The sequence below is a fragment of the Grus americana genome, chromosome 1 (genome assembly GCF_028858705.1).
Source record: "Grus americana isolate bGruAme1 chromosome 1, bGruAme1.mat, whole genome shotgun sequence".
In the NCBI taxonomy this organism is placed as follows: domain Eukaryota; kingdom Metazoa; phylum Chordata; class Aves; order Gruiformes; family Gruidae; genus Grus; species Grus americana.
This window is the reverse complement of record NC_072852.1, coordinates 216,958,030-216,984,762: the sequence shown is the minus strand read 5'-3', so window position 1 is coordinate 216,984,762 and position 26,733 is coordinate 216,958,030. Positions and strand designations below refer to the sequence as shown.

Here is a 26,733-nt window from a genome sequence, read left to right as displayed (position 1 = left end):
GCCACTACAACTGTTGGATGATGGCCATTTGGCCAAATGGGAAGAGAACAAGTCCGGGTGCCAGTTTGACTCAAAAAGATGGGTATGGGAATGCCTCGGGGGACTGAGAAAAAGAATAAATTACTCTTTCAGCTCTGAATCTCTGATTTAAGCTCTCTACGGCTAAAAATACGACTTTTTTTTGCGAAACACACTCGTAGACAGGTCTCTCTGGGCCAAAAAGTGGATGTTGCAGAGGCATTCCCAGGAGCAACAGGAAAAAACCTCCTTGCTCAGCAAGGCACAATCCTGCTCCCACCCTAAAAACCAGGCAGAAGTGGAAGGGGGTTTGGGGGTGTTTTGGCGGTGATTGCTACCTGTCCTCTGCATATGGGGAGCTCTATGTGCTTGTTGCTTTCAATGGTCCCTTGAGGGATCTCAAAACGCTTCTCAAATGCAGATTCTTTTTATTTTCTCCAAATTACAGAAGATGAAACTGCGATTAGGAAAGAGGTAGAGGCCTGATCCTTTGCCCGGGGGTGCAGCAAAATCCGCCCTTTAACCACAGGGCCAGGCATGACCCCATCCTAAAGAATCTGGTTTAATTCATGGGAGCTGGGACAGACTCATTTGTAAAAATTTACAGAAATCTCTTGGCAAATGGAGCTATGCTAAAACTTTGATACAAAACTACATGACACCTCATTTCTTATGGATCTCCTTAAACATCTTGTTAGAAGAAAATGAGGCTTGATCAGTGGTTTGAGCATACCTGCAGGCTATCTTAATGAAAATGAAACTTCATGAAACCATTAAAGCTTCTGTTAATAACATTTCTAAACTTTTCTCTTTTCTACCTTTTGCCTTAATTTTATGCTGCTTTTAGGAACCCAGATCTCCCAAATCCCCCCCGGGGAAGCTGAAATCAGCCAAGAGTAGGATGGAAGAGCATCTGCGCAAGAAGGGGACCACCCTGTCTTAAAATGCCCATCACTAGCCAGGGACGTGGGGGGAATTTTCCCCCACCCTGTGAAGAGGGGAAGGAAAACAGGGAGGGAAACACCTTGCAGAGGGTGTGGGGATACCCCCCCGCCTTGTCCTTCATCCCTCCAAATCCCCATCCCATGCAGCAAGCTGCATCACCGGGGTCAACAGCTTCTCCCCCCTCCCTCTCCGGGCTGAAGGACCCAGCGTCCTGCCGAGGACCGCCCCTCCCCGCCCTCCTCCTCCTCCTCCTCCTCCTCCCCGGGGCTATATAGGGATGCACGGCCGGTACTTGCCCTACTCGCCAGCTGCACCGGAGCTGCGGAGCCGGGTGCTCTTCACCATCCCATGGCCCTGGCCGGGACCTGAGCATCCCTCCGCAATGAAGACCATCATCGCTGCCTACTCCGGGGTGCTGCGAGGTACCGGAGGGTTAGAGCTGGGTCCCGGGAGGATGCTGCGGTGGAGGGGGAGCAACATCCTGGCGGTACAAGGTGCAGGGTGGGGTGGAAGCAGCTCTGAAACAGTTAGCTTTGTTGTATTCCCCTTCTTCCTGCCTGCAGGAGTGGTTGTTTAGGAGGGGGAAGGAGAGGGGAAAAGCAATATGCAATGGCGGGGAGGCTGGCTGCAGCTTTTCTTAGGGGTGAGGATTACAGCTCTCTGCAGAGGTTTTGCTTTTTAGCCAGCTTGGAGGGTCGGGCTGCTTTCCTGCTGCCGGTGCAAAGGGTTTATCTAAGCGAGTTTGCACCCTGGCAAAACGTGGGTGTGTGGCATTTGCTTAAAAATGAGCCTTTTTTTTCCTCTCGTGATGGTAGGAAGGAAAGTGTAGTAGTTTCACCAACGCTGCGTGGCTGGTAAAATCCACTGTTGCAGCCTTATTTTGTAATATTGTGTTCCTGCGCTTACATCACGAGGGGAGAAAAGAAAGAGCATAGCTATTTGTTGTTACATTATAATGGGGAGCTGAAGATTCAGTGTCAAAGCAAGGTCTTATAAAGCAAGGCTTTATGTTAGGAAGTACAGCCAAGTTTGCGTTCACAACCCTCTGTGCCTGTAGAGTCACTTCCTCGGTGACACGAGCAGGTTGGGCGTCAGTGGCTGGCACCCATCATGAGTGAGGCTGCTGCAGACACTGAATGCTTCCTGTTGCAGGCTGAAACATGTAGATTAAAGATGATGGAGAGACAATATGGGAAATCCCAAACTCCCTTGCGTGCTTGTAAAAGCAGCTCTAGGGATCTCGCGGCAATAAATTTAACAAGTCTAAATATTTTGCTTGATAGAGCCTTGTACCTCTCCTGCAAGGATGTTTGTCTAGAGAAGAGTCAGGACTTGCAAACAGTGAAGGCTTTGCAGGAAAACGCACTTGGACAACAATTTGCCCTGTGCTTTATGGAGAGTCCTTGAGTGATTGCCCTGTCTGTGTTGCAAAAGGCTTTCTGCCCTGAAAAAGCAAACTGATAATTCCTCCTGGGATGAAGAGACCTGTGAAATGGCTCGTTGATTAAGCAAATCATTAGCAGAGCTAAGAGGACCTGAACCTGGTGAATTAACCCCTAAGCCCTTGCTTTCACGCTGCGTTCTGCACGTAGAGCTGCTGGTGCTCATCTCTGTCAGCAAGATGTGGCACCTGCTGATATTGGAGATGGATCTGTAGGATCATTTGTGAACAGGTTGAGGAAAATATCTGCATGTGTTTACCATGCTCAACTCTAGTCCTTAAAGTAATTTAGCTTGCTTATACAATTAGCAAGATGCCAAGTGATGTTTGGTGTTGAGAGAGGTCGTTTGAATTAACAGCATGTGAACTGTTAAATTGAGAGTTTGCTGCAAGCCAAGTACAGGGAATAAATCATTCAGGAGACCTATAAAATATGTAGGGCTGACACAAGACCTCAGTGGGCACCTTGTTGGCACTGGTGTGTTAATGATGGATCTAGGACACGTGCATAATTCAAAATGGAGTGTGGTTTAGGGACAGTGATTGGCCTCATCTCTAGATAATCCTGCTTAGTGATGGAAAGCTGTCTTAACTCTCCTCAGGTCAGTCTTCCTCTGAGGCACCTCGTGGGGGTCCTGCAGTGATATGTGTGCTTTTTCACTAATTTCTTCACGTGCTTGTGCCTGGGGAGATGTGAGATGTTGCCTTGGCGACTGCAGCATCCACCAATGCAACACTGTGCCAGTTCTGTAGCCTGTCATGGGCAACAAAATGCAGGTCCAGCTTCAAAGCCTGCCTGTTCCAAGCAAAAGCCAGGTGCCTGCCAGAGGAGCTCAATCTCAGGCTGGGATTTGGGGATGATGATGTGGGACCCTGCAGATCAAAGATGGGCAGAGGCGATGTGGTGCAGTGGTTCATGCATGGGACCTCATGTGCTGCTTGATCATGTTAGATAACTTCTCTCCTTCATAGGATATTTAGAACAAAGCTACTAGACTTTTCTACCTTCCTGACCATCTTTTCCAAGTACCTTGCCTGTGCAAAGGGCTGACTTCTGTGGGGTGGGATCTGAATGGCTCATACTGTCCTTTAGTCTCCAGTTGCTTTGTGTGCCTGACATCTGGCTTTGTCCCAGTCCTTGTGACTTTGGTGGAAAGTCTGATCCTGCTGAAAAACAAGCAAAAAAAAAAAAACAACCCCAAAACAAAAGGTGCAGGCATCTGCCTCTCTATCCATCCCTGTATGTATGCAGGGGAACTTTGTTGGACACCAACCCAATGTTGCAAAAATCAGAGCAAACCTTGGGCCAGTGCCTGGGTAGGGTTGGATGATGCTTTGAGGCACTTTGGTTGTGTAGAAGGGGTTGTTGCCTCCTCATCTTGACCTGACCCACTTTGGCCATAGGCTGTCCAGGCGTTCTCCTTGTGTTTGGCAGAACAGCGAGGAGGTGCTCTCCTCTCCTGAGGAAGGATGCTAGTGTGGCCAGAGCATTTAAGGGCTGTCCTTTGCTGAAGTATCTTTTCTCATCTTGTTTCATCTTACAGAACCTCCTTCTCTCCTTTGTTTCGGCTAGACTGTGGCTAAAAGCTTTAGGCAATAAGCTTCTGCAATGTGGAACAAACTTGTAGAATAATTTGGGGTGAGGAAGATGATTTTGCTCAGCTTTACCTTGCAGTTAGTCTTATGCTGCAGCTGAGGTTTGGCAGAGCTCACTTCTGCTTTGGGGGACCTGGGGGTTCCTGTTTTGGGAGTATGGAATCACCGCTAGCTGTGCTATAGCGTCTCCTCCTGACGAAACTGCCTTGGAGGTAGAGGTCTGGACTTGCTTATGGCTGAGCCCTTCTAGAGCTCCTGCACCCCTTTGTGGGCACATGGACAAGATGTTGTGGGATGGTTCCCTTTCTCTTGTCTAGAGCTGTTAATTCTTGCTGACTTAAATCTAAAATTGTTGGCTCGTCTAGGACAGCTGGGTCTGCCCTCATGGTTACCTCACTTTAACCCACATACAGCTGTGACTGTTGAGACTGAAGGCCAAGTTCAGTGCTGCAAGTAAATGCAGATCCCCTATGAGATAAATGCCATAGCAAATAAACAAAGGTGTTATGCAGAATCCCAGCTCCTTTCTAATGGGGCTGAAATAAATAACGTTGTCCCACGTCCCTGTTAACTATGTTGTTGACCTCCAGTTGTAGGCCTTCTTTACTGCTGATAATATGGGATTATTAAGTAGTCTCCTGGGGCATGAGCAAACTGCTATACAACTGTGTACAGTGCAGAATAACTATACCCCACACTGGTAATTTGTTGATCTCTACCAAATAACTCACTATCTAGTACCACTAACAACAAAGCTGGAAGTGGAGAGAGCTTGTGCACTGCAGCCGGGGCATCTGAGTCAACCTGGACAGAATAACTTGTGTTGCTCAAGGGGTTTTACAGATGTCAGATCTAATGTAGCAGCTTGCTGTGCAGACTCCTGCTCTTGGATGGGCAGTTGGGTCCTCATGAGTATCCTGGTATTGCTCTGTTTAGTTTCATTATGCCTTCAATGTGAGCTTCTCTGCCAAATATGTAGCTCAATGTCCATTTCCACCTTATGCTTTGGAGGGGCTCAGTTATACTGTGCCTAATTTGGTTTTCATCAAAATAAGCTGTGTGATGCAGTATGATTCTTGGCCAAGAATTAATATGCTAATCATGTTGAGAAGGTAGCAGATGAAGCTTGGCTTTAACAAGCTTTCAGTGTATTTTTAACCATCTGTAACACTTCTACTTCCTCTCAGCTAATTTATTTGACTGCTTTTTAATGAAGTGCTGTGGATTGATTGGGTTTTCTGGTGTTCAAATGCAAAATCCTGTTTACTTCCTCTCCTGGGACCTTTGGGTCTGCCTCCCTGCCTAGGTAAATCATGGTGTTTGAGCACTTTATCTGAAATAAACTGTGCTGGAAGTGCACCAGATGCTGTACGTAGCTGAGTCTGTGTTGCAGGCATGAGGCAGATGTTTGGTCAAACCCTTCATTGACTCCAGGATCTCTTGTGCTTGACTCTTATGGCTGCTGGAATTAACTAAGTGTACTAAGCCCATTACCAGCTGGCTAATGTCACTGAGCTTCCTTGGAAGGCTGCAGGTAGCTGCTATCACTGAGCAGCAGTGAGGTCTCCTGCAGAAGTTCCTCTTGGCTGTCTTGGCAAGTTGCATCCTTGAGAGCCGTGCATGGCTTAGTGCAGGCAGTATCCCATCAATACTCCAGGGCATGAGCTGCAGTGAGTTGAGGGGCTCAGGATCCCATCCAAGAGCAGAAAAGCTGTTGCTAAGATAGCAACTCATGTCTACACCATAGATAAGGCTGTGACTCCAAACAGCCAGGCTGTTCAGTTCTACAACAGGTCCCCTTGGGAAACAGAGCAACTGGAAAATACTCCAGGGGCTGTTGTGGGTGGCCAGCACATAAGCAACTGTCTTCAGCAGTAGAAGATGGAGGTCTGTTTCTCCAGGACTCGAAGTATTTCCTTGAGAAAAGACTGATACAAATGGATACTGAAGGCTGGGGTACACAGTATCCTTTGCCTCAAAGCTAATCATAGGTATGTCTTACTACACTTGGTTATTAGAATCAAAGTTGTTTAGGTGGGAAAAGACCCATAAGATCAAGTCCAACCATTAACCCAGCACTACAAAGTCCACCACTAAACCATGTCCCCAAGCACCACATCTACACGGCTTTTAAATCCCTCCAGGGATGGGGACTCCACCACTGCCCTGGGCAGCCTGTTCCAGTGACTGACAACCCTTGCGGTGAAGAAATATTTCCTGATCTCCAACCTAAACCTCCCCTGGCACAACTTGAGGCCATTTCCTCCTGTCCTATTGCTTCTTCCTTGGGAGAAGAGACCAACCCCCACCTGGCTACAGCCTCCTTTCAGGGAGTTGTAGAGAGCCATCAGGTCTCCCCTCAGCCTCCTCTTCTCCAGGCTCAACACCCCCAGTTCCCTCAGCTGTTCCTCATCAGACTTGTGCTCCAGACCCTGCACCACTCCATTGCCCTTCTCTGGACACGCTCCAGCACCTCAATGTCCTTCCTGGAGTGAGGGGCCCAAAACTGAACCCAGCACTCGAGGTGCGGCCTCACCAGGGCCCAGTACAGGGGGACGATCGCTGCCCTGGTCCTGCTGGCCACACCATTGCTGATCCAAGCCAGGATGCTGTTGGCCGCCTTGGCCACCTGGGCACACTGCCGGCTCCAGCCACTCTGCCCCAAGCCTGTAGCGGTGCCTGGGGTTGTTGTGCCCCAAGGGCAGGACCCGGCACCGAGCTGTGTCAAACCTCACACAGTTGCCTCGGCCCATGGATCCAGCCTGTCCAGATCCTTCTGTAGAGCCTTCCTGCCCTCCCGCAGATCAACACTCCCACCCAAGTTGATGTTGTCTGTGAACTTACTGAGGGTGCCCTCGATACCCTCGTCCAGATCTCAGATAAAGAGATATTAAAGAGAACTGGCCCGGTACTGAGCCCTGGGGAACACCACTGGTGACCAGCCACCAACTGGATGTAACTCCATTCACCCAGAGTGAATGGATCTGGCCATCCAGCCAGTTTTTTATCTAGCAAAGCATATGCATGTCCAAGCCATGAGCAGCCAGTTTCTCCAGCAGAATGCTGTGGGAAACAGTGTCAAAGGCTTTACTGAAGTCCAGGTAGACAGCATCCACAGCCTTTCCCTCATCCACTGAGCGGGTCACCTTCTCATAGAAGGAGACCAGGTTGGTTGAGCAGGACCTGCCTTTCATAAACCCATGCTGACTGGGCCTGACCACCTGGTTGTCCTATATGTGCTGCATGATGGCACTCAAGATGATCTGCTCCATAGCCTTCCCCAGCACCAAGGTCAGACAGGCTTGATGGGCATCACATTTGCTAACCTTCAGTCAACAGGGACCTCCTTGGTTAGCCAGGAGTGCTGATCAATGATGGAAAGTGGCTTGGTGAGCACTTCCGCCAGCTCCCTCAGTACCCTTAGGTGGATTCCCACCTGGCCCCATAGCCTTCTGTTTATCTAAGTAGTATAGCAGGTCACTTTCCCATTGGATTATGAGGGCTTCATTCTGGTACCCAAAGAACAACTGGTTTTAATATTAGGCTAATGTATTCCCTGAAAGCTAGAGAAATCACCTTTCCTAAGCTTAATTCTCCTTTGGGTTTTTAGTATGTGAATGATGCTTGGGGTGGGCCCACAAGTGAGCCCTTAAAAGGAAGGGTTTTCTTTAAAGAACTGAACGCAAGTATCAGTGTTGAGTTATTCTGCTGTGGTTGAATCCCAAAACCACACTTCTGTTAACTTGTCAAAGCTTTTCTGCTCTTTGTCACCAGTTACCAGCCTGGTTCTCCAGAGCATGGAGTATCTTCCCAAAAATGTCTTATGACTACTATAGCTGAAGGAGAAAGGAAGCAAGGCTTGCGTGGGCGGTTGAATACATAAGGTGTTAAGTCTGACATGAAGAACAGCAAGCTTGGGACTGTCTGGAAATGGCTGTCTTGGCACTAAAATCTATAATTACCCAGCCTGCAGTTGATGCACTGGGTCCATCTGGAGTGTGCAGGGTCTAGGGCATGATCTACCTTTGCACCAGGCAGATGCACTTGCCAGGTGACATCTCTGCCCACTCTCACAGTCCTTTCCATTGCCACCAGACTTCTTTTATGTCCTTAACTGGGAATTAAATGTTATTCAGCTCATGGTACTACTGGCTTTTCTAATGTTGGGAATCTTGATCTCTGCAAAGGATGTTTTTGATTTCAGCAAATAACTGACCCAGGACACTTGTCCAAGGGCAGGTGCTCAGCTGCTTGCTCAGACCTGTCTGCCAAACCTGTGCCTTCCCTCTGACTGCAATAGTTGAACGTTGACACAAAAAGCTTAATGCGGTTTGGGAAGCAAGTTGACAGGTTGACTTATGTTACCCAATACTGGTCTATTTACAGGGCTAGCAATGCCTACAATTTGTTAAAGCATCTAGAAAATGCTGAGGTACAAATTCTCATGTGGAGGGATAACAGTTGTTCTCTTTGGGGGAAGAGGATAGGGATTTAGCTGATCCAAGGCTGGAGTGTTGGATTCATCAATCCAAAGATGTTTTGGTAGTATCACTACAGGTGCTGGAAGGATAAATTACATGGGGCTGGACTTTTATTGTGGATCACAAACCATGTCTAAGATTTCTGGCTTATTTTGAGGACATAGTGGTGTCACTGGCTATATCTCTATTGCTAAAAGTTTCCTTTAAACTAGTGTCTAGTAGTCCTCAAGCTACATGAGGTCTGCCCATGTGCAATTGTGTAAACCAGATTTTGGGGACAGCTGCAGCAGAGGCTGCCTCTATGCTGTGGGTGACAGCAGGAATGACATTTCTCTTATCCTTAGGCTGGTGACTGATGTAAAAAGTGGGGTGGAGTTTATCACTCACCACATATTTGGGCATTTACTGTTAAATGTGAAGAGCTGCAGCACAGTATTTCTGAGTCTTCCTGCTTAGGTATTCTAGCATTGCAAATTGGTGCATGGTGGTGGTTTCACTCATCAACGTGGTGCCTTGTCCCATCTCAAACTGGAGAGATAATACAGTATTAAGAGTGAATTGAGCAAGTGGTATGCTATCTTGCAAAGACCTGCCTTCAACTTCAGCTGCTGCTTCAGGCTGGATTAGTGCTGTAGGTTGTGGTTTACTGGCAGTTGCAGTGACATTATCCATCCTTGACCAAAACTTGGTCTGCTTGGAGTAGTTAATGCCCAGCCCCTTGCGAGGATTGCTCATTCAATATGGACTAAGCAGAGTCAAGGGTCTAGGCTGGGTAGGCTGGCTCTAGATTTAGACTGCAGGGTCTGGTCTGGCTTCTGGGTGATGTCCTTACTAGCAGGAATGCTCAGGAAGGCATGTAGCTGTCAGTCCTAGGGACCCTGCCAAGGTTTAACATTAAATGACATTTAAGAGGGGGAAGAAAAGAAGCTGCAAAACTAATACAGCAGTTCTGCAGGTGCAGCTACTGTGCATTAATCCTATTGCTTAGATGGCAAAGAGTGCAGAGATGCTTTGTGTATTTAAAGGATGCATTAGTGAAACCTGCTCTGTAAAACTACCAAACCTATAGTACCTTCTCTGTATCCAGAGAAGAGCCTCTTCTCCATAAAACTTTCATTTGCTTGCTATGCTGTCACCACTAGCAGTGTCCTATCTTGCCAGCAACAGCAAGGACTGAACTCATTCAATATAATATCTGCTTAGCAACGTTGCTTCTAATAACAGGCTGATCCTTAAACAGAAAAGGAAATACATAAATACACTTCCTGGTTTGTTCATAGGGCAGAAGCTTGATTTGCATTTTAGCCAGTTGGTATGGTGCTTGTGAAATAAAGTGCTGAAGAGAAGTGAAGGAAAATGCACTTGCAAGATCTTTCTTGAGGTGGTTGAGCATATCAGCAAATGCTGCAGCGGGTGGTTCCTCATATAGAAATGAAGTCTGTCACTTCAGTTTTTGACTTGGTTTTCTCTCCCCTTGAATAGCTTAAGCTTCTATAAGAGTGCCTTTCAACTCCTTCCTTCCTCATTTACTGCTTTAGAAACACTGTGGTAGTTTCTTACCCTTGGAGTTGTGGATTTCTGGGGTTGTGGGTTGAGGTGTTGCTCAACCAGCCCTTAGGCTGTGCCGGGTAAGGCTGGAGTGCAGGGCTTTCCTTGAACACACACTAAGTTGTGAAGGGTGGATGAGCACACCCAAAGGCTGGATGAGCAACAGTTCAGACCACAGCCTGGTGCGTGCTCGTCTGGCTGGAGACAGCTGATCTTTATCTTGCAGTGAATTCATGGGTTTCCCTGTTATTAAACACCACTTCCAGGAACTGGCAGTTTGAAGCAGAGACATGTCTTAGGACCATGTGTTAATGTCCTCTGCACTTGTGTGGTCAAGTGAAGAGAGGGTTGCTCAGGTGGGAACTGGTGTTACCCGTTAATCCCCTCCAGCATTCCCAAACAGCTGGACATTTGTGGATGGCAACCCTTCCCGTTGCAGGATGCTTAAACTCCGTGGGAAACAGCCTTTGACAAGCCTTGCTCTAAAAGTAAACTGCATGAACATTGATTTTAAAACCTCCTATTTGAAAGGAAAATGCTGTTATCTTTGCTCAGGGTGCAAATGCAACTCTATTTCTATTTTTTTAGGCACAGGATCAAGCATTCTTTCTGCTCTGCAGGATTTGTTCTGGCTATCTAAATCCAAAGTAGAGAAACAACTCCAAATCATCTCTGTGCTGCAATGGGTTCTCACTTTCCTTATCATGGGTAAGTAAACCCTTTTGGCTGAAAATAAAGCTTTTTTCCTTCTTTCTGGAAGGCTTTTAATGCAAAAATGTTAACTTTTACGTAAGCATTGACTAGTGGATGTGCACTGCAGCAGGACAGTTCCTGGGGCATGTGGATATCGTAGAGCACACTTGCATAGTTTGATATTTTGGCAATAAACTACCTGGCTCTAGAAAAGCATAGGAACTATAGAAACACCTACTGATATTTAGCTCTTGTCTGTGTCTACCATACAAATATGACTGAAGCAATTGGAAATCTCCCACCTGACTCATTCATGGGAATGACCACAGAAGAAATTTCTTAGAAGCAACTGGTAACAGATGCAACTGATTACAACTGGAGTGTCTTCCTCTTGGCTTGGGCTCCTTCCAAGAGGTACTAGAGATGGGCAAGAAGTGTTTGCTAGACCAGTAAAATAGTAAAGACTGTTTGTCTCTGGGCACTTCTGTTATGTGAAGTCTCAGGCTGCTCTGCTCCATAGTATTGTTGATAATTAAACTGGAGAAAGAGACTGATTGCAGTCAGTCAAGCTAAGTCTTGCTATTCCTTCCCGATTTAGTTTGTGCTAAAATGGCAACATCATTTGTGGGTGGAATCTCTGGCACCCTGGTGGGATGGCTGCCGTAGAGCTAGTGTAAGGTCTATGTAGTCGGTGTGGGCCACAAGGAAATCTTCATGCTCATGAAGTCTTGCTCTTGCCTGGTGAAGATGTTGCCCTACCTGGAGGTATTATAGAAGAGAGACCTGGAGAAACCATGAAGGGGAGGTTGAGGTATTTCAAAGCAGGTAGCTTTAGAGGAAGCTGTCTCAGCCCTACATAAGGGGGGTTTTAGCTAAATCCGATTTGATTGAGGATTAATGACATCAGATTGAGACTAAGACTTCAGTATAGAAGGGTCAAAAGGCAAGGGGCTCTTAATGCAAGAGTAAATGCAGACTAAAACCTGATGAACCTTGTTTTCTTCTTTCTTGGACCTATCCAGGTGTTGCTTGCACTTTGATCCTCATGTACATACTGTGCACAGATTGCTGGGCAATTGCTGCTCTGTATTTAGCTTGGCTGGTATTTGACTGGAATACACCAAAGAAAGGTAAATATTGCAGAATAGATTCTTACTGATTAAGAGTCCCTGTCCTCATATTTGGACAAAGAAGCACTTCCTTATAATGGGTGACTTCCCTTCTTAGCGGGACTTGGCTGAATCACTGACCGAAAACATTATTCAGTGAAGCATATAAATGTCAGCCCTCGACATAAGCAGTGGCTACAGGTTTTATTGATGCTGAGGGTAATACAAGATCACATTCAGTAATATCATGCCATTGCTGGCTTCTAGCGGCATATTAATAAGGCTTAGGTTCTTTCTGTAGGTCAGAAAGATCTATGTAAAGATTCAAGATCTCTGCTGTCCTCTCCAGCTCTTGCAAGGTTCAGATTGCAATGTGACTATTAACACGTGCCTCCCCTGTGGAGTCAGTGTTCCTGCAAATTAAGCAGAAGACTTCTTGTTTCAGAAAACACCCTGTAGAATCATAGTAGTTTTGGTTGAAAAAGATATTTAAGATCATTAAGTCCAACTGTTAAAGCAAAAAAGCATCTCTGAGACCCTACAACAGCAATGGCAACAAGCTTGCATGGAAACATGTTTCTTAGGCAGCTTAGCACAATTCTCTATTGCTTCAAGACCACTGAAATAATCCAGGATTTTAGCCTTCCTTCCCCAAAAGATGAATCTGAGGTTAACATTGAGCTGTTTCTAGCTTGAGTTGTCCATTGCCCAACTACAACAGAATATCAAGTCAGATCCTACTCTGAATTTGTTGTCAGGCCTTATTAGCTTAAAGTACCCTGGAGTCCTGAGCATGGATGGTTTCCACTGATTTTAGTGAAAAATGCAGGTGACCCACTCCATTAGAAGAATGAAATTGTTAATTTGTATAGTGAGATAGCAGCTTATCTGGAGTCTTCTAGAGTTCTTGGTGGGTACCTATGTGGAAAGAGCTTTAAAACCATGATTTTCTTTTTCCCTTCAGGTGGAAGAAGATCTCAATGGGTGAGAAACTGGGCTATATGGAGGTACTTCAGGGATTATTTTCCAATAAGAGTAAGTAACAGTTTAACTATGCATTGGGAATTAATTATTTGTTTTAGACTGGTTTGTAATTACTCTCATGGAGCTGATGTTGGACCATCTATCCATGATACTGAACTGTAGTAAGGACATGGCTTATTTACCATTGCCATACTACTGTGTGGATCAGCTGTGGTTATAAAATCTGGAGTGCATCATCAATGACAGTATCATGATTTCTAGAAGCTGCTACTTCTGATGGTCTTATCACCAGACTTCTTGAGGCAATCTGCCCTGTAGCAGTAAGGCTTCCTGTTCATCTCCAACTCGTGTGCTGCAGCAGTCCTGTGTTGTGCCTAGCCCTGCCTCTGTTCTCCTCTTGTAAATCTAGCCCAGTTTTGGTCTGTTTTCCAGTTACACCCTAGGGCAGCAGTGTATTGGGTAAGAACAGCTGGGAACCCTGTGCACACAAACTCCTACCACTTCACAGGGAGCAGCGAAATCAGCTCTGAAGTCTAGCTGCTTTGGGGAAGGAGGGTTTCCAGCAGTGGGAATAGCTCCAATTCTCTGTCTTGTATTTTCCCTGCTAGTTCAGACGTGTCGCAGACAGAGGACAGGGCTGCCAGTCTGCTCTGGGGACTGCAGAATTCGCTGAAGGACTTGGAAGGGAGCAGGGGCCAAATTCAACTAGGAGGGAACTCGATCCTCTTTGGAAGGACACACAGCTGAAAGGACTGTTATGTAAAGCTGTTGGCAAGTTTTATTCAGTTTGAGCAAAAGGGAGAGACCCTGCCATGACTTTTGATGAACCACTGTGTCCAGCCTCAGAAGGCAGTAGGGAATCCAATTCCAGTAGGAAGCCAGAGTGGAGTAGACTGGATTCCTCCTTTGCAAAGTCACCTGAACTCTCAGGGTGCCTGGACAGGCTGCTGGTGAACAGTCTTGCTGCATTCTTGCTGCTATTAATGGGTAATTCTTGGCAAATGTAGATGTACATGGAAAAACACACTACAACTGCACAGGCTGCAAGTGGCTGGTCAGCCCACGTCTCGTAGCTAATGGAGAACAGAGCATGGCCTAGAGTTGAAGGATCTCAAATGTCTTGTCCTCAGTACTGCAACAAACCCTGCCTCTTTGATACTGCTGAAGGCTAAATGGGCTAGTTTCTCCTGGGGGCTTGAATCAAGAGGGTCACCAATAATGGCTGGTCTCCTTGTTTCATCTCTCCTTTGGCATATTTAGTCCCCATCTTCATGGAAACATGCTCTGTACCAGCCATGCAGGTCAGATCCACCATAGGTATTAGAAGCTTGTCAAGCAGTTGGGTTGTTCAAGTAGGTTTAGTTATGAGATCGGGTAGATAAACTGAACTTCTACTGGTTTAGGTAAATACTTGCTGGCTTGCATCGTCCATTTGTGAGAAGCCCTTACGACTGTAATTCCTTTGTCACTACAGGGGTAGAGTTGTGAAAGGTTTAGGGCCCACTGGTAAATGGTATGGAAAGCACAGAAGATGAGGGTTGACAGCTGGCTGCGTGTTTGTTAAAACCTGCTACAGGGATCATGGGGCTGTGAGGCGCTAGAGGCAGTTGTCTGCAATTATGTGCATGAATATAATCTTTTGTAAGGAGTAGTACCAACCACCAGAATGACTTGGGGATGGGAACTCCTCAGATAAACTATTTACTGTCTTCAGTCAAGAGGGAGACTGGTCGAGAGATGGTGGCTACTTTAAATCTTCTGTCTGCAAAATTCCCCTTGACTGGTTCCTGAATTGTCTAATTCACAGACTGGTAGGGGTTGGAAGGGACCTCTGGAGATCGTCTAGTCCAACCCCCTGCCAAAGCAGGATCACCCAGAGCAGGTTGCACAGGATGGTGTCCAGGCGGGTTTGGAATCTCTCCAGAGAAGGAGACTCCACAACCTCTCTGGGCAGCCTGTCCCAGGGCTCGGTCACCCGCAGAGGGAAGAAGTTTTCCCTTATGTTCAGGTGGAACTTCCTGTGTTCCAGTTTGTGCCCGTTGCCCCTTGTCCTGTTGCTGGGCACCACTGAGAAGAGTCTGGCCCCTTCTTCCAGACATCTACCTTTTAGATATTTAGAAGTATGTATGAGATCCCCTCTCAGTCTTCTGTTTTCCAGGATAAACAGCCCCAGCTCCCTCAGCCTTTCCTCATACCAGAGATGCTCCAGGCCCCTAATGGCTTAGCAGAGCTTGGTTCATCTCCCTGGATCATGGTTTCTTAGGGCAGTCTGCTGCACCTTATCCTTTGCTGTGAGCACCATGAGGGCAGGTCACATTGGTGACAACCTTACCAGTGGCACTTGTAATGCTTCTCAGTGGCTGCAGATCTGAAGACCAAGGTCTCCTTCTACCTAGCTGGTGTGAGCTCCGTCTTGAGGATGCAGACAGGATCTGGCCAGACTGAAACACCACCAGTGTCAACCTCTGTCAAAGCTGTATGTTAGAACTTGTGGCTAGATCTGCTGCATTCTTCCACAGCTCTACCTGCTGGCACCAGGCTTGCTTTATCAGAATAGCTGCATGAGAAGCAGGCTTGGCTTTGACACTTCTTGTGATGATTATGCTTGGTCTCCATCGTGAAACACCACTAGGGCTATTGTACATGCATCTGGAGACACCAGGTCATGTTTTATAATACCAGGTGGATTTGAGAACCAGCCTGAATCTGGCTCAGTTCCTCAGTGTGAGCAGAGGTTGTCCACATTCACTGGGGCTTCAAGCAGCTGCTCTGACAGTAATGAGCTATTTTAGGGCACTAGAAGCTTAAGTTTGTCTGCTGCTTAGTGGCTGGCCTAGCAAATAGTGCTCTAAGCGGTGCATGAAGCAGCTGAGGAAGCTTCCAGTGAGCTAAATCCTGGTGCTGAACTGGGCAAGGTCTGGGCTCTGGCAGGTGTCAGCATGGTGCTGTGCCTGGCTGGGCTCAACCCCACTGCTGCAGAGGTGAGGCAGGTCCCAGCAGCCTCCTGAGCATATCCTGCTGATCTGGGGACAGCATGTGGGGAGTGCCACGATCTAAAGGTCTTGTTTAGGTAAAGAAGCCATCAGCTGAGCACGTGAGCATGGCTACCGCTTATCTCCATAGGCAATAGCACTTCAGACAGCAATAACTGCAGACCTTTGGCTCACCTTTGTCAAGCAGCGAGCATTTCAGATGTGTGCTGTGAGACGTTCCCAGCTTCCTGCTGAAGTGGGAGAGTCAGTAGTGTGCCAGAGCAGGGACTGTTGCAAGACAGTGATTTTTTTTGTTTTGTTTTTGCAGCATTTGTCTTGCACTCTGTGGCTTGGCTGGCTTCCTGGCAAAGCTTCTCCTTAGTAGCTGTTGTCGTAGATGACTTACTGAATGGAAATGGAGGCTTTTGTTTCCGATGTGTGATGTAGTGTAGTAGTAGTAATATAGAGAGTCTGGAGGGGTCTTCAGGTCCTGGCCTGTGTTGCTGGGAAGGTGAGAGAATTTCTTCCATAGCGCTGCTGGGTGTGATGCAGCTAGCTGCAATTGTTCTGTTCTGCAAGCTTATATGCTCACTACTGCTGGATGAGCTCTGACTTTCTGCATGCTTCTGGTCACTGTGCTGCTCAGCTTGTGGGTAGGCTCAGCACCCACCCAGACACTGGTTTTCACCCTGCTCTTTGGTGCTGAGCAGCAGTGTCACTGCAGTCCCCTTTATCCACACTTGAATGTGCTACTTATTTATCCTGTTCCTACGATAACATCAACAATACTGTTCTCTGGGTGTATCATCTGGCACTCCAATATTAACACTAAGTTTTTTTTTTTACCGTCACTGCACTGCTTTATTGCTTCTGTAGGCAGGCTTAGATCTGTTTAAAGAAATCTGCTATTACTATAGCAGATAGGTGGACCTTTGCTCCCACTGGAACAGGTTTGGTCTCACAGCGGCTGGGAACAGACGTGTTAGCACAGCGGGGTGAAGGTCTGGCTTCAGTCCTAGCACTAATTATCTACTTGGGATGCAGCACAGATGTGCAGCCTCCGTCTCAGCATGGATGCACTGAGGGCTGTGTGGGACTGGAGAAGACCTTGAAGGCAAAAGTGAAAACCTGTTGGAGGTTCAGAACAGATGCAAAAGTGTTGCTGTCAAACGGCAGCTACAGCAGTTCCCCAGGTACGGCTGCCCAGCAGCCCAGTGCGTGCTTGTCAAGGGGAAAGGTGCAAGAAACCGAGCAGTGAGCAATCAGCCTCCTGAGGAAAACTTCGATCTTGCCTAAGACTAGAAATAAGTGATTAAAGCACCTCACATTCCTGCTTCTAGATTAAATCTAGGGATCCATGAAGGCTCTGCCTTTGGTGTTGGCAGGTCAGACCCTGGGCTCAGTTTATGCTTTAGCAGATCTAAGACCTGCACCACTTGCAGAGAAGGACACAAACTTGTCTGATGCCTGGCAGTCCTTGGTTGCTCTGACTTGACTTGGGTGGAGAAAGATGAATTCACCGTCTGTGAACCCATCTATTGTGGGACAACCTGTGGAGAGCAGTGGTGGCCTGCATAGGACAACTGGGGGAAAGCACATCTATATGAATGCCAGGCTGACTCTCAGACCTGTAAAGCATTTGGTTCTCTCTGGGTCTCCAGTGCTGCTCAGATATTCCCCTTTTTCCTTGCTGTGGGTGGGTGCACTGTGCAGGTGAGCTGGTTTCTTGCACACACCTTGTTCCTGCACTACTTGTGCAACTGGTGTGGGTGAGAATGGTGGGAATTGCTAAGCAGGGGAGGTGTAACCCTCTGTGTCTGCATAACAGGAGGTCTTGGAAAGCAAACAGAGCGATAAGGCTGGAGCTCATGCAAGGTATGCAAGCAATGGGCTCCGCTGGGAACTGGGTGTCCTTCCACGTGGTGGAGGGTCGGGAGCAGGGTGCTCGCCACGGCTGGCAGCAGGAGAACAGCATATCTTCTGTATGAGGGCAGATGCGTGGCTTTGCCAAGCTCAGGTCAAAAATGCCTTGTGCTCCAGAGGGGCAGGGACAAACCTTCTGTTTCAGCTGGTTTCCTTTTAAAGCAGCTGTGCTTGGTGCAGGTGAAGGATGAGGCTTGGAGCCTGGAGACTCCCACCCTGCTCTGACAAGAGCTCTAAGAAGTGTCTACCACTGGTCCAAACAAGCCACGTTGTCTCTGTAGCCACCAGGCCTTGAGTCTGTCCTACAACTTAGCAAGAACTGACAGATGGAGCAGTTGCTTACCATATCATTGCTTTTTTTTTTCTTCCAGTCTTTCCTGGAGGGTGGTTCCCAGTCTGTAGTCTGAGCGCCCTGTTTGTTCTAACTGGTCAAGGGACAGCCCTCCCACCCTGCATAGTGAAAGCAAAGTTATCTCCTAACTGGGCAAGAAGGGAAAGGGGAAAAAAGGATGACTTGGTATGACACAGGCTGGTGGGGCTCAACAGAGCTGCTGCAACCACAAGCATCTGCACGCACTTCCTGGAGCCCTACGTGACCTCAAAGCTAAAGGAAAGTGTGGAGACGGGCAGTCAACTTGCTTAACCCGCTGCTGTGTCACGCCTGTGTTGCACTGCTGTCTTACATAGCACAAGTGCTTGTAGCCTCATCTAGGGACAGTGGCGGGAACGTGGGGAGAAGGGAATCAAATTTCTGGGCATTCCGCTTCAGCGTGTCGCAATGGCGCTTCAGCTCCCTGTAGCATGATTCAACAAAACGGACTTGCTTGTTTACTGCCAAAACACTTCTTGGCCAAGTCAGTGAGGTATGTAAATGCTGATGTGATGTCTTGGAGATCTGTGGTTTTTCCTATAGGAGCTGACGCAGAGCATGACCTTTGCGTGTACAGTTTGAGGGATGGGGTGCAGTTTAGCACCTCATGCTGAGGGTGCAACTGGGGCTTGTAGGTCTGAGAGCTGCTGGGGTGTTGCAGTCAGCAAAAACTGGCACCATTGCAGCCTGGGGGGGGAATTAAATTTGATCCCTACTTTGTAGGGTGATGCGGCAGTCCTGTCATATGCTTACTCAGACTGCTTGCAGGGAGAGATGATCTGGAAAGATCACGGACACTGGAAAGTTTTATATAGCAGGGAAATGTTACTTATAGCATCAAAAATCCTCTGGCACTAGTGGTACCAGGGCACGGGTTGTGCTGTGTGTGGCTAAGGCAGCTTTGGAGTGTTCATATTGTGCAAACGGATGAGTAAATGTTTAGGAATATTACACAACCCCATACCAATATGGTCTCTGCTCCTGAAGCATGTCCTGCAGAAATCGGAGGGCTGCTGTGGATGGCTTGAGGTGTCTTGCTGGCCCTTTGGCATGTAGACTAGAGCAAAACCTCTTGAAAGGAGGGATGGTTTCCAGTGGTAAGCCACCCTTCTGCACATTTACCTTGTGGAGTGTGGCCAACTGGCATACTAAGTGGTTGAGTGTTTTTTTTAGGTATTAAGGAAACTTGTTTCTGTTATGGACACTGATTTCCCCCCCCCCCCCCCCCTTACTGGGATATGAGCTGCTGATGTGCTGAGAGAGGGCCTGGAAGGAGGCGTAGCTGTGGCTACAGGGCCATGAAGAACTTGGTTGGTTTGGGCAAGAGGCTTGCAAGGATACCTTTGGGAGGAGTGGAAAAACAAGGGGCACAGGTTACTGCAACCCAACCCCTATTCCTGCTTGGCTGGCAGTTGTCTTGTGTCTAAGATCAGTCTGTTTATTCTGCTTCCTCTGCTTGGGGAACTGAAGTCTAAGTGGCTGCTCTTAGCACAGCCTCTGAAATTCAGAATAGCCCATACCCTTAGGCTGTTCTCATTGGTGGGAGGAGAGACAAAAGCTGGCGACTTTGTCTTTTTCTCCATTTTTTTTTTTTTTGCTACCTGAAAATATCTGTCCTCATGTGAGCTTACTCTTTTCTTTCCTAGCTGGTTAAAACCCACAATCTGCTGACCACCAGGAATTACATTTTTGGGTACCATCCACATGGCATCATGGGCTTGGGTGCCTTTTGTAACTTCAGCACAGAGGCCACAGGTGTCAGCCAGAAATTCCCTGGAATCCGACCATACCTTGCTACCCTGGCTGGGAACTTCAGGATGCCCATTTTGAGGGACTACTTAATGTCTGGTGGTAAGTGCAAGACCACTTTGTTCCTCCTCATGCCCTTGCCTCTGAGGTGTCTTCCCCTCTTTCAGGTGAAAAGCTGTGGCAGAAGCTCACATAACCACTTCTCTCTGGTAGCATCACACAAACATTGCTTTCATATAGTTGAAAGAAGAAGCTGTGAATAAATGACTAGCTTGGGCTGTGGGGACTGCCGCTCCTCTGTATTCATCCTTAACTTGAGGATACTCTTGTCCAAAGGCATAGTAAAGATATCTGGCATCTGTAGTTGTGGGTGAGGAAGATGGAGACACGGGAGCAAGTTGTCCTAGTTAGCATTAGGAGGTACTGGTAGATGAGGTCACAGTAACTGAAAATATAAAGTATTAATTAGCCTTTGAAATGTGAATACCATGGGTAGCTCTGCTCCTGGGCGCAGTACCAAGTGAGCTGTCGTGCATCTAGGATCTTATGGTGATGGCAAATGCCCTCTTCTCCCAACTACATTTTTAGGAGTCTGGGGTATTGCATGGTTTCAGCTGTTCAGAAGAGTCTCTTCCTTGAAAAGGTGGGTTACGGGGAATGGGCAGTGTTACAAGTTTGCTGAATGACATAAATAGGTCTGTTCTAGTGGATTGCAGTATTTGAATGATGGAGGGCTTGTAGGTTATGACTGGGCAGAGGAAGCAGTGTTGACAGCTTCAAGAAACAGTGTTCTTGTATGGCTTGAGCTTCCTTTTCAGAGTGAGGATGCCCCTCGGGTAGGTAGAGATGAGGGCAGGTAACGTTTAAAGACCATGAATTGAACAATCCAGTGCTCTGTCTTCTGTTCCTGGAACAGTTTCACCAATAAATTACTTCAAAACATTTATCTTAATTTAGTATTTTGGCTGAATCTTGAGTCATGGCTGGAGAGAGGACAGGAGTAGCTGTACTTGGCTCTGACTTGCCAGGTTTGACTGTTTCCAAGATTACTGCCCTAATTTGGTGAAGGAGAAGAAAACTATTTAGATCTGGTGCAGAAAAAGGTGTTTGTCCCTGCCTAGGAAAGGCAGTATCTCAAGCTGGTTTCTATCTTCCTGCATCACATGGAAGTTGCTGTGTGAAGTGCTTAATTCCCATAACTTGGGAATTCTGCAGGACAGCAGTGCATGGAAGTTGGGATTTGCTTTCCAGTCTATCATCTCTGTAAACTTAGTCCATGTGTTGCTTAAGTTTCCATGCAGAATTAACCTTTCTACACTTTAAAAAGAAAAACTATGTTCAATCTGCTCAAGATGACTGGTAGACAAGTCTTGTGGCCAGCCAGACCTTCTTCCCTCCTTTTTGGGAAGAAGGTGGGAATAGATATTGGCAACATCACTGGCAGGGCTGGCTTGGCTATCCCTGAGCATTACAGTTAAATTAGTGGGAAATTCTGGTTCCTCTGTATTTAGGATTTAAGCAAGACTAGAGGAGTAATCTCTTGGACAAAGTTTACTTTCCAAAAGCTATCATTGATTTTCACTCTTCCTATATTGGAACTTAAGGATGTCACTACCAGGCTTTAACATCACTTGGGAAGTGTTGATACTTCCCTCAATCCTTTGTTTTGTGCGCAAACCACTTCAAGTGAAATTCTAACAAATATAACTGTACTGATTCACATACTTAGTCGGTTTACAACCAACTGTTGCATGTTACAATATTTTATAGCCTACTAGAGATCAGAGCTACAGCAGGGATCCTCTAAGGCATGAGGAAATGGCCAGAAAATCCTATATACTGTGTGAATGTGCTAAAGAGCACAATTCAGCAATTGCCACTTGTCTGCATGTCTTGTTGCATCTTCTGGAGGAAGGATTTCTAATGCTCAGTGCTGTGAGCAGGCATAATCTCCTTCTGCTGACAAGTGTGAAATGGCTGAGTGTAAATCTGTGCTGCCCTGTTAGCCAGGGCTGTGTAGTCAGTGAGCCTTGGTGTGGAGAACGGGAGAAGTATGAAGGCTTCTGTCCATCCTATGGAGCAGCAAGCATAGCCTGATCCTCTTAAAGGAAACATGGTCAGGGAGAGCTGTAGCTGTGCTGAAAGAAATGAGGTTTTCATCTTCAAATCCAGCTGATATATCTCAAGTGAGGTCTGCTCACCTGTGTTCTGGAATTAGTTGGTGGCCTTGATGCCCAGGGTTGCAAGATACACATGAAGGCTTGTAGACTTGCCCTGTAAAATCCCATGGGACCCATTCATCATTTAGTTCTTGGTTCAAGTGATGACAACAATGAGATGTGCAGAATCAGCTTCTAAAATTAAATTGTGTAATACTGCCCTTCCTAGGGCAATGACCTTAAGTACTGAACCCAACTCAGACTTGTGTGGATGGGAATGTAAATGATGGCATCTCACTTGGCCTTGGCTTATCCTGGTCAAAAATGTGGGGCATGACTACGCTCTGACAATAACTATGGGATAAAAGTATGGGTTTCAGGAGTAGAGAATCAAACCTCTTAGAATTTTTAGAGTGATAGAGTAGAAAGTAAAGGTTCCCTCTTTCACTGGGCTGAATGATAAGATATCTGGAGTGGGGACTGGTGCTTTAGGGCAGGAATTGCTTTGTAAAGCTGAAGTGCTGTGACTGGTAGTACAGTCCTGTCCCTTCCAGTGAGGGGCAGAGGGAAAGACCTTCCCAGACACTCAGTATGGATTTATCTGAGCACTCTGTCCCATACATCCATTCCTTCCCAGGAGAGCAAAGCCTGTGCTCTCACCATGTAAAAGTTTGAGGTGTTAGTTCAGAAACATTATTTTTTTTTTAAACTAATCCATAACAGATCTGCCTCTGGAAGGCTTGTCGATTTATTCTTTTTGTATCACTAAAGCATCCTCCCAAGGAAAACATATTCCACTACTTTGTTTTGCTGAAGAGCTGGTCAAATTTAGACTCTCATGTATCAAAACAACACAATTGCTTTGCTTCCCCCCTAAGGAAAAACCAGTTCCTACTGCAAAGCTTACTTGGAGGGAGGACATCTTAAACAATTGCCTCTGCTGTCACTAAGAGCAGGAGAAAATTCTTGCTGAAGCCTTGTGTGTTAAGGGTGACTTTTTGAGAGCGAGTGTTGGTGGAGTTTATGACCAAGTCTAGTGCTGTCCATATCTATTAACTACCTGTTTAGCTGAACAAGTTGCCTGATAATATACCCAACCCTCTCTGACCACAGGGAAGTTGGACAACTCAACCTGCAATCAAGGCATAAACTTTTTTACAAGTATGTCTGGTGTCTTCAGGATCATCTTAATCTTGCAGCTTGACCCTTATGTCTGTCTCTTGGATATGCAGGTATATGTCCTGTGAACCGTGACAGCATAGACTACATCTTATCCAAGAATGGCAGCGGCAATGCCATCATCATCGTGGTCGGAGGGGCAGCAGAGTCCCTGAACTGCACCCCAGGGAAGAACTCTGTGACACTGAAAAACCGGAAAGGATTTGTGAAACTGGCTCTATGGCACGGGTAAGAGGCAGCCTTGGTGTTAGGGCAGTACTGCTAGCACATGCAAGGTGCTCTCATCCCCTGAAGCAGCTGATGTCGTGGATTCTCCTTTCTGCAGTCCTGCTGTGTTGGGTGGATGTATGGCTAGAGCATCAGACATATGAGCCTCTCCTCAGTCTTCTGCCCCTGAGTAGGTGACAGGGGTGAAAAGCCACCTAAGACAGCAGGAGGCTTCCAGGGCTAAGGAGAGGCAGGTGTCAGTAACCTGTATGGGGCATTGTCTATGCAGCTCCTGTGATCTCCAGGGATCCCATGCGTCTGAAATATATCCATCAAAAATCAGAGATGAGAATATATGGAAGCATATTCAATGTGACTGTAGTGTTTCATGGGCCTATTGCCAGTACAATTCCCTTTTTGTGTGCCTTAATAGCAGATCTACTATATCATGTCAAGTTTGGCTGACTTAATGCCAGTACCTTGTGCTGCAAACAAAGCTCGGGCCAATAACATCTGCAAATGTGCAGCCTGGAAGAGTACATGGCAGTGAGTGTGGTGCTGTAGCACTGGCTGCGGACCAGGAGTAAGGGGTCCTAACATCTTTCCATCTTTCTAGTGCGGACTTGGTTCCTGTCTACTCCTTTGGGGAGAATGAGGTGTACAAGCAGGTGATCTTCGAGGAGGGTTCCTGGGGAAGATGGGTTCAGAAGAAGTTTCAGAAGCACATTGGCTTTGCTCCATGCATCTTTCATGGCCGTGGCCTCTTCTCCTCCAACACCTGGGGGTTGTTACCTTACTCCAAGCCCATCACTACTGTTGGTAAGGTCTCAGTGTAAACATGATATGTGCTTCTCTAGGTAGTAGTGTACTTGAGTCTATGCCATACCCCTCTTCTAGCTTGGTCTTGGCATCTTGACTACAAAACTGTTTTCCCTTCTATATAAAACCTTCCAGCACAGCCAGCAGTAAGCTAGAATAGTTTCCATGGGCTACAAGCCTCTCATGCTCTAATGCTGGCCAGTTTTGCAAGTGAGCTCTATTGAGGGAAAAAAATGCTGTAACTGCTACCTTCTGGCTTGGTCAGAAGCAGCCTGCCCCACCACACTCCTAGGACTGGCAGTGTGATGCTGTCTGATAGGGTTGGCTCTAAGATTCAGCTACAATTTGCCTTTGAGTTTTCCAACCCAAAGCAGCAAGGTGTTGAGGAAGGAGAAAGTGCCGCTTTGCTTTTGCGGTGTATATAGGGGAATACACAAGAACTGCAGATTTTAGTCTTGGTTCCTGTTAACTGAGGAGGGATTTATCACTCTGCTGTAAATAGAAGCAAGTGGGACTTCCCAGCCACCTTGCACAGTAGATGCTCTGCATCGCTGGCATTTGTGTAGCTAAAATGCATCTGGGTATTGCTGCAGATGTGATGAGGGTCCTGGTGGTGGGACAATCATGCTTCAGAACCTAGCAAAACTGGGAGGAATCAGGCAAACCTCTGCTATAATGGCAAGCTGTGGCCGTAGAGGACGCATCTCCAGGCTGTACAGAAACAATCTAACTTGTGGATCTTTTTCTTCTTTTTATCAGTTGGGGAGCCCATCACCATCCCCAAAATTGATAATCCATCTCAGAAGGAGGTGGACTTCTACCACAGCATATATGTAGACTCCCTGATCAAACTCTTTGACAAGTATAAGAGCAAATTTGGCCTGCCAGAGACTGAGGTCTTGGAAGTCAACTGAAGGGACTGGCTCAGCAGCACCTCCTTCTTTCAGAATCAACACATCTTCTCCAGGAGTCCAAGCTGTCATCATGTACTTGAAAGCATGTGTGGGTGTATGTGTCTTTGAAAGAAAGTGTTTGAAGTATTGCTAGACCACTCTTAAAAATAAAAAAGGCTTTATTTTGGATAAATCCCATTACAAATGTCTTTCTAGCCAACAAAGCACAACTCCCCATTGCTGTGAGGATTTGGATGAAGGAAATGATTGCCTTTAATCTGCTACATATTGCTGTTGGATTGCCAGCAATGGATTAGAAGCATTCCTACAGCTACTGTACCCACTAGCACAAGCTATTTTGGGAGAGTAGGATCCATCTGGTTTTCAATCAAAGCAGCAGGCTGATTTGACCAGGACGGCAGTATTACGGGTGTGTTGCACAAGAGCCATGTTGAGACAGGCTTACATAGCGCAAGGGCATTTCTGCTTTGGAAAACCCCCTTCTGAAAGCACAAGCAGGCTGCCAAATCCCCTGGTATGGCACCTAGTGTGTGCAGTGCAGGAAACCAAAGGATGTGAGTCTGGTGGACCTCGATCCATATGGTGTGGTGGATGCTTTGGTGGCTGTAACTTCACCACTTGTATCTTGAATGTCAGTTTAGAAGCAGGTCTGTCCCAGGTGCTGCTTGCACAGAGGCATGTAGCTGTAAATATGGGACTCCGTCATAGCCACAAAACCCTGAGGACAAGTTCTAGGAGCGGTGGGATGGTGCAATCGTGTGGCCCCAGTGTTGCAGACCCTTAGGGTAGCCTGTAGGGTAAATGCAGTGGGACTATTCATGGAAGTGTTTTGTATCCCAAAAGCATTTGGGGAAAACTAGGCGTAAGTTCTGCCCAAAGATGGCTTTTAAGTGTTCTGTCCAGTGAATGTAAAGGAATAGCCTTTTCATGCATAGGATCTAAAGTGAATGACTTTTTAAAGTGTTTATAAAATGTTTACGTGGATGTTAACACTGCTTGTAGTGAGATTTCTTCAGAGTACAACGTGTTTATGTAAAAACCTGAAACATTGCACTACTTGCATGTCTGACCTGCCTTTTCAACGGTTCAGTTGAGTGTATTTTGAGCTCCAAAATGTGCCTTTCTTCCACGCAAGAGGATGGTACTCCACATTCCTGGAATCTTGCCTCTAAAGAAAAATGTTCATCTGTCATATTTGATAGACTATTGTATTACAGAGTATTGATTTTTGTACAAATTTCTAGAAATAAACTTGGGCAAAAATTGTGGGCTGCTTTGGTCTTGTTGGTGTTGCAGTGGTGTGTGGCTGGGTTCATATTACAGCAATTGGTTGTGTGATTGCAGCTGTGCCTTGGCTTTTACGGGGAGAAAACAGGTCTGGCTGTGCAAAAGCAGACCCACACTAATCGGTAGTGTCCCTGCATGGGACACCCAGGATAAGCTAAGCAAGTCTCTGTGGTTTTCAGGTGGGTTTTTTTGCATCCCAGTGTGTAAGGAGCTAAGGCAGCTGATGTCTGTGGACCTTCTCTATGGAGCGGATACATGAAGTTCATGCCCCATTGCTCCTTTCAGCAAATTACTTTGGGTTTTGCTGCTGGCCAGCACACAGAGCTGGATTGCATCCCT

General features: G+C 46.8%; 1 protein-coding gene across 2 annotated transcripts; it reads left to right on the top strand.

The window, feature by feature from the left end:
• The first annotated feature begins 1,252 nt into the window (after nucleotides 1-1,252).
• Nucleotides 1,253-26,371, top strand: DGAT2 (diacylglycerol O-acyltransferase 2). Of its 2 annotated transcripts, none has more exons than XM_054802234.1 (8): nucleotides 1,253-1,385; nucleotides 10,618-10,737; nucleotides 11,745-11,852; nucleotides 12,796-12,866; nucleotides 19,727-19,931; nucleotides 23,221-23,395; nucleotides 23,991-24,193; nucleotides 24,953-26,371. In XM_054802234.1, the coding sequence occupies exons 1-8, from the start codon at nucleotides 1,346-1,348 to the stop codon at nucleotides 25,105-25,107; spliced, it is 1,077 nt and encodes a 358-aa protein (XP_054658209.1). In that variant the 5' UTR covers nucleotides 1,253-1,345; the 3' UTR covers nucleotides 25,108-26,371. The 2 variants fall into 2 exon arrangements, with proteins under 2 accessions (XP_054658209.1, XP_054658200.1); XM_054802225.1 differs by having other exon boundaries at nucleotides 1,319-1,457.
• Nucleotides 26,372-26,733: the final 362 nt, after the last annotated feature.